Source organism: Cygnus olor, chromosome 1 (assembly GCF_009769625.2).
Source record: "Cygnus olor isolate bCygOlo1 chromosome 1, bCygOlo1.pri.v2, whole genome shotgun sequence".
Lineage (NCBI taxonomy): Eukaryota > Metazoa > Chordata > Aves > Anseriformes > Anatidae > Cygnus > Cygnus olor.
The window spans coordinates 85,746,784-85,760,483 of NC_049169.1; the positions used below are offsets into that span (position 1 = coordinate 85,746,784).

General features: G+C 43.3%; 1 protein-coding gene across 1 annotated transcript in view; it reads right to left on the reverse strand.

The window, feature by feature from the left end:
* Positions 1-253: 253 nt before the first annotated feature.
* The window catches only part of GJA8 (gap junction protein alpha 8), a 33,986-nt gene continuing 20,539 nt past the window's right edge, over positions 254-13,700 (reverse strand). Inside the window, exon 4 of the mRNA XM_040566846.1 lies at positions 254-8,618. Within this exon, the coding sequence (XP_040422780.1) occupies positions 7,406-8,608 (1,203 nt within the window). The 5' untranslated portion in view covers positions 8,609-8,618 and the 3' untranslated portion in view covers positions 254-7,405. The remainder of the gene's footprint in view (positions 8,619-13,700) is intronic.

Genomic DNA, 13,700 nt, shown 5'->3' on the forward strand with positions numbered 1-13,700 from the left:
AAATAGGCTTAGTTGGCAGCTGGCCATCCATTTTCTTTTATTTTCTCTCCAGAGCTTTTCATAAACAGGAGCTCTGAAGCTGCGAGTAATCTGACATCATTCTGATTTCTGAATTTCTTTTGAATTTATTTGTGGTGAGTTCTGGGTCTTGATTCTCACCAGCAATAGATGAATTCCTTCGTGGGGTTGTCTATGGCTTTTCTTTGAAATAGTATATGTATGAAGAAATGCCTGAGAGTTTTTGTCCCAGCAATTCTTCATACACCCTGGTTGAAGGATTTGAAAAAAAAAAAAAAAAAGAAAAAAGAAAACAGCTTTGCCTACACTAGCTCTGGTTCTTGGTTCTGCCAGATAAACCCAGGATCCAGGACTTAAAAGTTAAATTATTTTAAAGTCACTGACCTTCTTAAAATCTAGTGATACCAGATCTGGTAACAGGCAGGTAATTCATTGCTTACCTTGTCTTGCCATACCTTTGCCATGAGGTACTAAGACTACGAGCTCACAGGCCTCTTAGCATCAGCCTTTGTCAGCAGCTGCCCCTCAGCTGGTGCCCTGAGCTGAACCTGGGGTTCCCTGCTGCCCTCCTGCAGGGACTCTGCTCAGCAGCTGCTTGCAGTCCAGGATTTTTTTGTATGCTCATTTGTTGAGCACTGAAACCCAATGAAACTGGGTTTCATTGTTCTGGTCATCTTTCCATCCAGCTCTCCCCTGGACTTCAAAGAAACTCAGTAGGAGACAACTTTTCTGTTTAATGTTTCTCCATAAATTCTTTGCTGTGTTGACTTATGTTTTCTGGTAGGCCATTCCATGATTTTTCCAAGCAATATAGACCCTTTCCTCCTAGGGAAAAAAAAAAAAATGTTTTGCTTTTACTGGACTAGGCTGGATCCAGCAAGGCGAAGGCCAACAGTCTTTGTTTTTTCAAAATGTTCTGTCAGTAGCTCTGTAATCACCTTTTCTATTCAGCTCTGTTTCATCACAGATCAGCAAGCTTTAAAATGCACATTTTTTTTTTGTTGACAGAACAGTAAAATGCAGTCCTCTACACTTTCAGATGGATTTAAAGGCACAGTTGATACTGAAGTTAAAGGGAGCTAGCAAGGTCTAAGCCCCTTATATTTCTGTGATTTTCTCTGTTGGCAAGCTTACTCATATATTTCTAATTTGCGGTGGTCTTTCCAAACCAGTTACATGACACATGGTTCTGGCCCCTTGGGGCTTCTCTAGCTACCAAACATTGGTTGGTTGTGTTTGTGCATTGGCCCCTGCTGTGGTTAGTTGGTGTTGCCAGTTGAGACAATCCAAGCAAGCTCTACCAGAGCACCCCAGAGAGGCAGAAAATGCCCCACACCATTTGTTTCGCCACACAGTGGCTTCGCTGAGCTTTCAGCCTCCCGTGGGATAGGTGGTTCGGACTGGAAGGAAGCAGCTGGTCCAACCTCCAGCTCAATGCAGGGACAACTTCAAAGTCAGACCAGTCAGGCTTCTTACTCTAAGGATGGAGATCCCGCCATGACTCTGGGCACCTGTTTCACTGCTGAACCCCTCTCCACCTGAACAATTTTTTCCTTGTCAGAATTTTTAGTCAAAATTTTCCTTGCTGTTACTTGTGATCATTGCCTCTGACCCTTTGCTGTGCACTACTGTGGAAAGTCTGGCTCCATCTTCCCTGTGATTCCCCATCAGGTAGCTGAAGACAGCCATGAGGGCTCCCCGTCCCCTTAGCCCTCTCCTCTCTAGGCTTCAAACTGTCTGTTAGGACAGCTGAGAGAACAAACTGCTGAGAGAAAAACTTACATTGTTGACAGAGACACGAGTCTTACCCGTTCTACTGAAATAGGTGTATGCCAAGCTAGTTGCAAGGAAAGAACTGTGTGCCAGGCTATGTCTTGGCAAGTCAACACACATTTATTTGCCATGGTTGCTACCCAACTGTATAATCACATTTGGTGTTGGCAAAAAGCCTTTCCTGAGCCCTGTTAAAAGGTGTAGCACACACAGAACCTAAGAAATGGTGCTATCATTCTGTTTGGGGAAAAAAAATAAATGAGTCCCATACTTAGACGACTCCCCTGATTTTGGTATGCTCATCCAGCCCTGGCCCTCCAGAAATCTGGCACCATATGCCATTTTATCGCAGCAGCCTTAGGCTTATGGGAAGGCTTTAGTCTAGTTTTCATGGATATTCCTGTCTTTATTAAACAAAACTACACTTAGGCTGGGATTATTCTCAGTTGTAAGCCTGAAAAGCCATTTTCTATACAAACCAGCAATCTGCCACTTCTTTCAGCATTGTGTGACACGGTTGCTCTTTCAATGTAAAACTGCACAGTCAGTGAGTTACCGAGTGGCAGGAGCGACTGGACTTTCCTCCCTCAGTAAGTAGATTTCAGACCCACACAGACCTGGGGAGCAGAACTCCCCTCAAATCCCTCCCGTCCTACAGGAGAAGTAATCTGTACTTCATTGTTTTTTCCGTGCTAAGAGATCATTCGTACCTATCTCACTTATTAGAAATAATCAGTGTAATATGACAATGTGTTTTTCTGTTCATGAAGGGTGTTTTTTCCTGCATCCCTTAAGCAATTGTAAACTCTTCCATAGAGTTTCTTCCACAGAGATTCTGAAAAATTCACTTGGAGTTTGCATTTAGTGGTTTTAAACAGAAGCCCAGCAATATCATGCATTTTATAACCCTCTCCCAAATGCCTTATGAAGCCCTTAAAATTGCCAAAGCTCCACCATCTTGCCCCCCTCCTCCAGAAATTGGCTTATCTAAGCATAAACGTTGCCACAGAATGATGCTGGGATGGACAAGAGGGGTCCATGGAACCTCACTGTCACCATGGCTTCATACAGCCAAGCCAAACCCAAGGTGGGAGAAAGGGATGGGCAGTCAACAGAGTCTTCTCCATTCGTGGCAAATCCACATCAGTGTTAATGTTGTCAGTGCAATGCAGTGTTCACCTTTTCAGACTACTGCCCTTCTTAGTCAAGGAGTCATATTAACCAAGTGAGAAGTTCTGGCAGGAAATAACAAGGATACATTTCAGCAGTGCTTTTCATCAGATCATTCCTACTTACTTTACAAAGAGAATTAAAGAAGCCTCACAACATCCCTGTGAGGTAGGTGGAAATTCTTACACCCATTTTACAGGTGGAAAAAACAGGCACCGAGAGGTAAAGTGATTATCACAGCAAGTCAGTAGCAGAGCTGGAAGTAAATCTAAGATCATTATCCTAGGCCCACTGCTCTAGACACTAAGAACACCAACTCCCACATGCTATTGTAAGCTAACACTACCTTTCTCTTCTACTTTCACCTCCTTTGGTGAATTTGACACTTGCATCTTGTGCTCCTTCCAGAGAGCCACGTGATCAGTTAATGATTTATTAGCACAGGGAGCCAAGGGGGTAATACACACCTTTAAATGATCCAGGCCTGGCTCGTTGTCCAGTGACTTCCCCCTTCCCAAGAAGATAAATTTCCCTGTTCTTTATATATATATGTTTTGCTTAATTATTTTTTGAATACTCGGAATCCATAGCTCTGAGGCTGCTACGCAACTTCACTAGGAATTTCTTGAATAAATGATTAAATTTGTCTCACTGAGGGGGGAATAAAATACATTTATATGCTATCACATCCAGAAATAATCCTTTGCTGTAGGGCCTTCCATCCAAGGACCTCCCATTCTATTACTAACACAATATATTGAGCCTCACATCATCTTCGTGAGGTAGAAAATGATTCCCGATTGTACAAGGAAGAATGACTTGCTGACAGTCCCACGGTGATTTCACTGCAGAGATGAGGCTGAACACCATAAAACCTGACTGTTAGTTCCCTGCCCAGTTTGCTGAGAAGTACTGCTTTGATGCCGTGGCTCATACTTGGCAGCTGCAGCTTCTTCAGCAGCCTGGCAGGGCACTCAAAAATTGGCTTGAAAGAAATCAACAAGCAGCTGACGGGTTGCAGGAGGAAAACATTGGCTTAATTCATTGCACTGTCATGACCTGGAGGAAGAAATGAGCTTTCCTGCGGCAGCTGTGAAAGAACTACAGAGTGTCCATTCAGTATGTTGCATGTAGTGTATTCTACCGAGGCACTCCACTGAAAAAGAATGACATACTCGACATGTTATGATTAAAGACTGGACTGTCTGACAGCCATATTATGAATCATAAACCTCCGATGAATAAGCACTCATCTTTAAGTAGTCCAATGATCTAATGAAGATAAGCATGTCAGAGGTCAGGAACAGGGATGGTTATTAAAATATTTTGCAGGTAAAAGGACTTTTCAAGTAATTAGAAGGAAATGGGGGTTGAGGGAATGTTCATCTAGTCTGGTAAATTGGTATCTGGAAGGGTCAGATGTTCTGAAGAAAGTAGAAGATACCTCACACTGAATGGTTACAGGTTACTCTTTTCCCTACAGGGAAGCGTTTCCAACACCCTTCAATGAGTAGGTTCTTTTATGCTTAGACCTATTACAACTCTCTTTTATCTTCTCTGTGAAGAAAAAAAAAAAAAAAGGTAATACATCCCATCTAGTATAAATGTGGTGGTTTTGCTGTTCATTTGCATTCGATCCTCTTTCTAGGATTCTAGTAGAGTATTGGGCACAGTGGAATCTTCTCATAGAGTCACAGAACGGTTTGGGTTGGAAGGGACCTTAAAGACTGCCCAGTTCCAACTCCCTGCCATGGGCAGGGACACCTCCCACCAGACCAGACTGCCCAAAGCCCCATCCAGCCTGGCCTTGAGCACCTCCAGGGATGGGGCATCCACAGCTTCTCTGGGCAGCCTGTGCCAGGGCCTCACCACCCTCACAGTAAAGAATTTCTCCCTAATACCCAATCTAAACCTACCCTCCTCCATTACCCCTTGTCCTGTCACGACACTCCCTGACAAGGAGTCCCTCCCCAGCTTTCCTGTAGGCCCCCTTTAGGTACTGGAAGGCTGCTATTAGGTCTCCCTGGAGCCTTCTCTTCTCCAGGCCAAACAGCCCTAACTCTCTCAGCCTGTCTTCATAGGAGAGATGCTCCAACCCTTTGATCACCTTCGTGGCCCTCCTCTGGACTCACTCCAACAGGCCCATGTCCTTCTTGTGTTGGAGGCCCCAGAGCTGAACGCATTTTTCCTTCTGAAAAACTCTCTTTCCTCATTTTTGTTTGGCTAGGTGCTTTTCATTTGTGTTAACCGTTCTTCTGTTTCTGTATTAAGAGAATGGGTAAATGGTAGCTTCCAAATTCTCCCCCTGTATGTTCCTTCACATATCTTGCTTTGCCGTATCTTTTCCCAAAACTGAGGAGGTACCTTCCAGTCTTCCTTCACAAAGTCTCTCTTAAAAACCTAGCAGCCTTTCTTAAAGGAGCAAAGATTATGACCGCGGGCTGCAAACCTTGGGAAAATACACAGTCCCAAGGGGAGCAAAAGGATTAATAGTGTAAAAAATACATGGCACCGCTACGGTGCTGAAGAATCCCAACGCACCCTACAAACTTTCTACATATGTACAGCTTACTTCACACATCAGTGAAGTTCAGCCGCCTTTGTGCTAGAACATGGCAGCTGCGAAACAAGGAATGGGACCTCCACCAAGCAGGTTACATCAGTGACAGAGGTGATTGTACCAGGGGTCGCCTGGGCTGGGACACAGTAGAGCAGGACAGCTCGTGCGAGTCCAAGCCCACCCGAGATCCATCTCAGACACCCATTTGACTTCAGTGGGTTTTGAGTCAGCCCTGCTACAATGGGAGTCGGCAGGGGGTCTTTTCTAGCTAATGGCAGGATGAGTTTTATGCATTGTGCCAAAGACTGTTTTTTTCATGACCTGGATTAGGGCCTGCCCTGGGAACAATGGAATGGGCTGCAGCCCAGCAGAAAGAATTCGCTGAGCTGGCAGGGTCTGAGGTTTGCAGAGCAGAGCAAATGAGAGTGCATACCTGCACTTTTCTGGCATGAGGCTCAGTTTTAGGAGGGACACAGCTGGTAACCTAAAGCTTTTAAATGTACTTCTGCACTGTCCCAGCCCAAAGGTGCTGCTGCAGTCGTAAAAATAGAAATCCACAGACATTTAAACATTTGCAAGCACATGCTTTTCTGCCTTTTGTAACCAAAAAGATTTACTGAGGCTGTGAGAGTTCTGCACAGACCTGTTGGCACAAGAGGTCTAAATGATCTTTTGAAAGGTCTTGTTTTATTCAAGACTTTGGCGTTTAATGTTGAAGTAGACCGCTGGATGGCTCCGGTCTGTCAAATTAAAAACAAAGGATGTCAAAAGACTATTATCTTATCAGACTTTACAAACTAGAACAACCAGTTTTGTATTCAGAGGTTTAAATAGTCACATAGTCACCCAGACCTGTGGTTTAGGTTCACAGGTGCCTTCAGGACACCATACCTGAGATTTGCTGAGTGCCTGTAAGTCTGGGAGCTCCAGGAACTGAGCACATGTCAGGATTGTTCTGTGAAGGCTTGTATTTGGTTTCATGCTCTGGGGACTGTAGCTGTCCCTCCTTTCACAGAAAACTTCCCACGTTTGCTTTGCTAAATCGAGTTTCAGGTCTTTAAGTCACAAGACTGCAAGTAAAAAATATATCACTTGAATTTATTCTTCCCAGTGCTCTGAAGTAGGCTTGGGGCTGGATGACCCTCTTGGGAACAAAGAATCCATCTGTGGGCATCTGCTAAATCCTAGAAGAGAGCTAGTGTTAACCTCGCCCACTGTCACTATCACTTGAAGAGTAAAAATATTTTTGAAAAAAGGGAAAATATTTTTACCTAACTCAAATTTGCATGTATAAACAAGTTGTGGACATTTTTGGCATTTGCTTTCTGAATAGAGAGGGGAAATAGTGCTTACTATTATAGCGTGGTGATGCTAAATACAGAATTCACTTTGTAAATTAAATAAATGCAATTCCATGCCAACAGCGAAGGGGAGATCTGCTCAGTATGCAATAGGTGAAAACAGAAAGAGAAATACTAGATATGGTCGTATATCAGCTGTCCCCCTAGCTGGCTCATGAGACAAATCCTCCCCACTTTCCTAGAAAAATTTGGAACACAAAGCTTCCAGTAAGTACATTCACAGTGGTGACATTTGGGTTTCACTGCTATGTTTGGTCTTAAAAGATATCAGTTATGTTTACAGTGTAGATATTACTGTAAGGAATGAGCTGGCATGTGGAAACAGGGAAAATGTTCCTTTTCAAATGGACATATAGGGCAAATAAGGCACAGTTACCATGATAGTACCTTTCCAGTTGAGAATCTCAAGCGGAAATAATATTCAAATGACCATTTAGCACTTTGCTTAAAATATCTTTTGATTCTTTCTCTCTTCTTTCTTTTCCTCGTTTTCCTTTTCATGTGCTCCCCGTATCCTGCAGCCTCATACAGTCAAATCATCTGACCTGGCCCGGCTGCTGGCTTTACTTAGCCTGCTGAGGGGTCTCATATCAGTGGCGAGTTCAGCAGGTGCTGAAGGCCCTTCCACTTCATCGCTCGCCACCTCCTCCTCCGCTTTCTTCACCCCTGGCTCTTCCTGAGGTCCTGGCTGCTCCTCTTCTTGTTCTTCTTCCTCCTCTGCTCTTACCTTCTCCTGTTCCGGTTCCTTAGCTTGTGCATATGATGGTAACCTCTCATCAAATGCCCTGGAGAGATCTTCCAGTGGCCCCATCCCAGTTTTCTCCTCGAACTCATTGAAGCCAGACGGAAGGGGACTGGGCTCAACCCCTACTTCTGTGAGAGGGAAATAGTGGGACACTGGCTTCTCTTCTTCTAGCAGCTTGTAGCCTTTGGCCTTTGGGATGGAGGAGACTGTGATGGCATGGAGGGGCTTCTCTGGCACCTCCCCCAGTTGCTCCTCTGCTGGTCTTCTCAGTGCCCTCCGGATCCTTTTCAGGATCAAGTGACTGATCTCCACCAGGTTGAGGAAGAGGGACACAGAAGCCACCACCAGCATGAACATAATAAAGATGGTCTTCTCTGTGGGCCTAGAGACAAAACAGTCCACAAGATTGGGACAGGGCCACCGCCCACAGCGGTAAAGGGGGAGAATTCGGAAGCCATACAGGAAATACTGGCCAACTATGAAACCCACTTCAAAGAGCATTTTGAAAATGATGTGGGAGATGTAGGTTCTTAGGAGGGTCCCCTCCAGGCGAAACTTCTTCGTCCCATCAGGGTTGTTGCATTTGTTTTGATTTGGAGCCAGGGGCAGCTTCTCTTCATCCACCTCAGCTTGCTGACGCCTCTCGGCTTCCTCTCTCTCTTTCCTCTTCTCCTCCATGCGGACATGGTGCACTGCATGCCCAAAGTACACTAGCGAAGGCGTGGATACAAAAATGATCTGTAGGACCCAGAGCCGGATGTGGGAGATGGGGAAGGCCTCGTCATAGCAGACGTTCTCACAACCAGGTTGCTGGGTGTTGCACACGAAGTCTGACTGCTCGTCTCCCCATACGAGTTCAGCAGCTGTCCCCAGGATCAGGATGCGGAAAATGAAGAGCACTGTGAGCCAAACTCTCCCGATGACAGTGGACTGCTCATTCACCTGCTCTAAAATGTTCCCCAAGAAACTCCAGTCACCCATTTCTTACTGTCTAAGGAAAGAAAAAAGAAAGAGAATGACCACAAGTTATGCTAAATTTAAAAGATTTCATGTTTTCCCACTGATGCCTGTTGTTGCTTTCAACTAGTAAGTATTTCCCTAACATACTTTGGAAACAGAAAGAAGGTTGCTTGCTTGCCCTGATCACAATGATTTATTAGCAAGAGAAGTTCTGAGAAGCCAGAGCAAACTGCTTACCAAATTCTTTCTTCCTTGGCTCTAAACAGTCACTTACTTTTGAGCCAAGGAGTATATTTAACTCCTATTCCAGATAGGAGTCTTCTGTGGTCTCTTGTAAGCTCAGTTACGTGTGCCTGCTTAGATTTTATACACGTACAGACACTTGCCAGCAGTACAGAAGAACACATTTATCAGCATGCAGCTGCAGCGGTTAGAAGGACTGAAGCTTTCAAGCACCCAGGCTCTTCTTCAGCAGAGCCACACGTGGGTCAAACAGATCTCAAATTGGTGCCCATCTTGTATGTATACAAACCTGGATTCTCTATAGGTTGCATATATTAAATGTGCATTAGAAATCACTCTGTTAGGTAATAATAGCAATAGCAACAGCATTACTATGTTACTAATATTTTATAAGATTAATAACTACCATATTTACTAGTTTTGCTATGCAATATGCATTATATACAGTATAATTATTTAGCATTATTGGAGTTATTGTATCTGCTTTTCAAGTCAGTTGCCTCACTGACATTGGAACCAACCTGGAGAGAAACATGAAGATCTATCTACTGGGACCTAAAATACTAGTTTCTCTATAAAACGTGTGTTGCTATCCCAGGCTAACACAGAGACGGAAGCCAGCTACAGATATCCTATTGGAAAGCTAAGAAAGTAGTCCGTTTTCAAGAAATGCAGGTCAAACATTACATCCCTCAATATTTTTACATGATAAGATTATTTCTGGCCACGACTTCATCCTGCATATCCAAAACTTTCTACTGTTTAATTTTAGGTAAGGGAAAAATCTATGAAAGAGGGAATAAAGAGGAAACTTTTTAGGGATTGTCTGATTTAATGTATCACAGTAGTCTGAAGTCTCTGAGGAATACAGAATATTATAGTGATCCAGAAAGAGTGACTTGTGGACAACACCAATAGAAACAGCTAACATTATTCACAAAATAGCTGTTCGCAGGGACCTAGAAGTCCATCATTTAGATGCTACCTCCATCTATAGTTTTCTAGATGCAGACATACATATCCACGTGCTGGGAAAAAAGAATGTACAGTCAACAGTATGGAAATCTGAGTATCTCAACTTCCCTCCTCCTTCAAATAGCACTGGGATATATTTGTGATGCCATATGTTATGACACACCAACGCATACCAGTCTGTTTCAGCTACTCTGTGTACGTATTCACACATAGACAAACACACAAAATATTGAGAGTTCTGTGACTCTGGGGAATTTCACAAATTTTCAACCAAAAAATCCTTGTGATGTCATTTTTCTAAAACAAGATGGACTGATTATTCTCATCTTTAAACACCGTAAAATTTTAACCCCAGACATACACGTTAGAGAATGAAGAACAGAACACAGTCCTTCAGCTTGCACAAACACCTTGCAAGCACAAGCAGCAAACATATAATTTAATCACTGAAGAAAATTGCTACTTTCTCAGTCATTAAAGTTGTGTAAAGGAGTGTGTTAATGTCAGCACTTACATTAACAAGTCTAGCAGAAGATTATGCTGTTTACATACATTATCTAAACTGATTTAAACATTCTCTCTCTGCAAATTCACAGAGCAAAGTACACCAAACAGTTACCAATCATGTGCAACTCTGTAAAAAACATGACTGCACAATATAAACTCCATTGTCCCCCAGGCACTGCAGTGAACTACATCCCTTTCTTTCCTTGTGAGTCACACTGGTGTATCCACAGCTACCAGTTGAACATTTCCATTACAGCATGGTAGAGCATTCTAGATGTGATAAACCTTATCACACAGAAAACTCACTGTAGAAGAGATGGAAAAATGTTTCCTGATTCCATCAGATGCCTCACTTGTGGCTTGCTGCACTTGGCTAAACTCCTCCTGCGATCACTTCTGAACTAGCCACATTTTTCAACACTCTGTCATGACCACCCTATTTTCTGCAAGTGAAGTGATTCAAGGTTTCTCAGTTGGTTCAACTCTAAGGAACAATTTCAGGTGGACTGGAGATGAATGGTGCAACCAATTCAGACGCCTAGGACTCCACCTGCAGTCAGTCAGCTTCTCAAATCTCAAAAAAAAAAATGAAAGAGATGAATTTACGCAGTCCCCTTTTCCCTTAAATTGCCTATCATGAGGAAAAGAGCAAGAGTCCACCTAAGCCCACTCAGAGTTGACAGACCTGTATTCCTAACTCACATGGGCTTTCTGCAAACCCCCTCCCTGCCATTCCAGACACTGCAATCTGAGCACGCCACCAGCAAGAAAGATCATATAGATTAAGGATGTTGAGCAAGCAACTTGCCACTGGGAAAGGTTCCACCGAAGAATTGTGTCCCCCTCCTCTCTTGGCACTCTGCAGTGAAGAGTGAACTTTTGTCTCTCTTCTTCCCTACCCTAAAAGTCCCAATCTTGTCGCACGACTGAGCAGATGTGACTGAATTGGCTCTGATGGCAGGTTTTAGTTGCCCTGCAATATTTAAGCTCCGAGCCAGACGGCTTTATGAAGTGAGTGACAGTTGGTGACGTGGGGAACAATAGAGAGAAAAAAAAAAAAAAAACAGAGAAAGAGAGGCAGAGACACAGAGAGGAGAATCCACTGAACATGAAAAAGTGGAGGGGGGAGAGGAGCAGGCAACGGGCAGTGAAAACCTAATACATGCATAAAGGGAAGTTTGCACAGTTAAGCAGGGACTGAAGCATCTCTGCAGATCTGCTGTGGTTCAGCACAGCTCTTTGTGTCCCCACTCACTAGTCTCTGGGTTTCATGGTATGACAGGTGAAAAGGGAGCACCCACATCTCTGATGGTGGCAGAACTAATTGAATTAATTTATTACCCTAGACCCAGCTCTGACAACCAAGGCACACGGCTGATTTCCAGCACAGGTGGTCACTAAGGCACTGCATCTGAATTTGGCATTCTTGGATACTTTGGTCTGCTCTTTAACATCTTTTACTAGGAAAAAAGAACCATCAGTCAATCTTAACCAAAGCTGAGAAATACTAGTTGTACCACCTAGCCTTTCAGTGTCTTTGTTCTGCTTAGTTTTTCTTCCAAATGCATTTTGGACATGCACATACATCAAAAATGTCTAAAACAAACTGTTTTGTTAAGGAGTGTAGCCGAATTCCATCAGCCCAGCGAACAGGAATGTTACCTCAGGCATACTTGCCTACCCTCAGCCATCTGCAAAAATGCTGGAGAGCCTGCAGAAGAGAAATATCTCACGTTCGGTAATGCATCCGCAAGTACAACTGCACTATGAGTTTTGTTTATGAGGCAAAGGATATGACTTTATTCTGAGGTGGTATTTTTGTAGGTTTTTCTGTATGAATTGCTCAGAATGTTTTCTCAGTGCCCAGCTCTGAAGAAAAAGAAGATTATGGGGTGCAAGATCTGCTAAGCAATGATACAGGTACCAAGCTTATAAAGTGACAAATCAGCAAGTTGCTCTGCTCCCTCTTTACACAAAATTATCACAGAATTTAATTACCCAGAATAGCTCTGGGAGATGCTGTTTCTAGAAAAGCTGTCATTTGAAAGAGATATAACATGAGGGCCACAAAATTATTATATCTTCAAACCAATTATTTGAGGCCTCTTTTGGGCACAAATGCCCAGAAATGCTTAAGTTCAGAGCTTCAATTCAACAGCTGTCTTCCCAAGCAGCTTTTAAGCTGAGTTGCACAGTCCCAGTATCTAAGGCACAACTGGAGGCAGAGAGGATGGTTTTCAGGCTGTATTTCAGAAGAGCTAGACATGGAAGAGAATCAAATTTTGCAAGAGGGACCAGTTTAGAGACAAAGAAAAATCAATCTTTATGCATAAAGTTGGAATAAAGGTCATATTCTGAACACCTTAATAAATCACTCTCTTAATAGAGAAGTAGTAGAGGTCTGGTACATGACATTTTTCTGCTCAAGCTATATAAAGCATTGGAAGAGACTTCCTGGCGAGAGGACACACAGAGGAGAAGATACAGAGCCCAAGAATAAGCACTGATTAAGAACAGGCACAGTTTGTTCAACAAGAGGAATAAGGATGGTAAGGAAGAGTACGGAATTATTTTGTTGCTTTGTTTTGCTAGACACTGCTGAGATAAACTAGGATTAGTACATGAGTCATGTACTAATGGTCATCACTGCCACCCTCATCCCCACTTTGGGAAGCAGTAAAAGACAGAGGACTGACTGATACAACCAGGAGCTAACGTGTTTAAATAATGCCTGCAAGCTGCCGTATCACAGAGGCCAAATGGTTCAGACATTAAACTGCCCGTCCCTTTTCAGACTGAAACTATTCCTTCGAAAAACAGCTCTGGCTGAACATGCGTATCCCTTTTCTGGGCCCTATCTCTCTAATTAAATAAGCCAAAACTGAGATCTGGTATGTAACTACATGGCTACAGTCCATCTCTTAATTACATCCAGCTACTGTCAGAGACATTTCCCATTAACTTCCTATCTGCCATTTGCAAATACTATCCAAATATCAAACACTTTCTGGCAAGATGCAGAACTGCTTGCAAGATGTAGCTGATGCAGAAATTATATTCAAGTCACTGCAACACTGACAGTGCCAGATCAACAATGGCCAACACTTCCAACCTGTGTACCTGGCCTAATTTTTATGCTTTCATTAAGTATCCTGTAGAAGTGCTGAGTGCATCCGTCACCAAATACCAGTACAAGAAATATCTGTGGCTAATGAGAGTAATGTTGATACTAGGACTTCTTGCCTTCAGAAGAACCATGGATGACTCTAGCACTTCTAAGACATTATTTTCTTTGGAAAGAAGTTTGCTTCATTGAGGAGAACTCATAGAAAGCTCACTACCCAGTACTTCAGGAGAGCAGACTTTGTCCTCTTCAGGGATCTGCTTG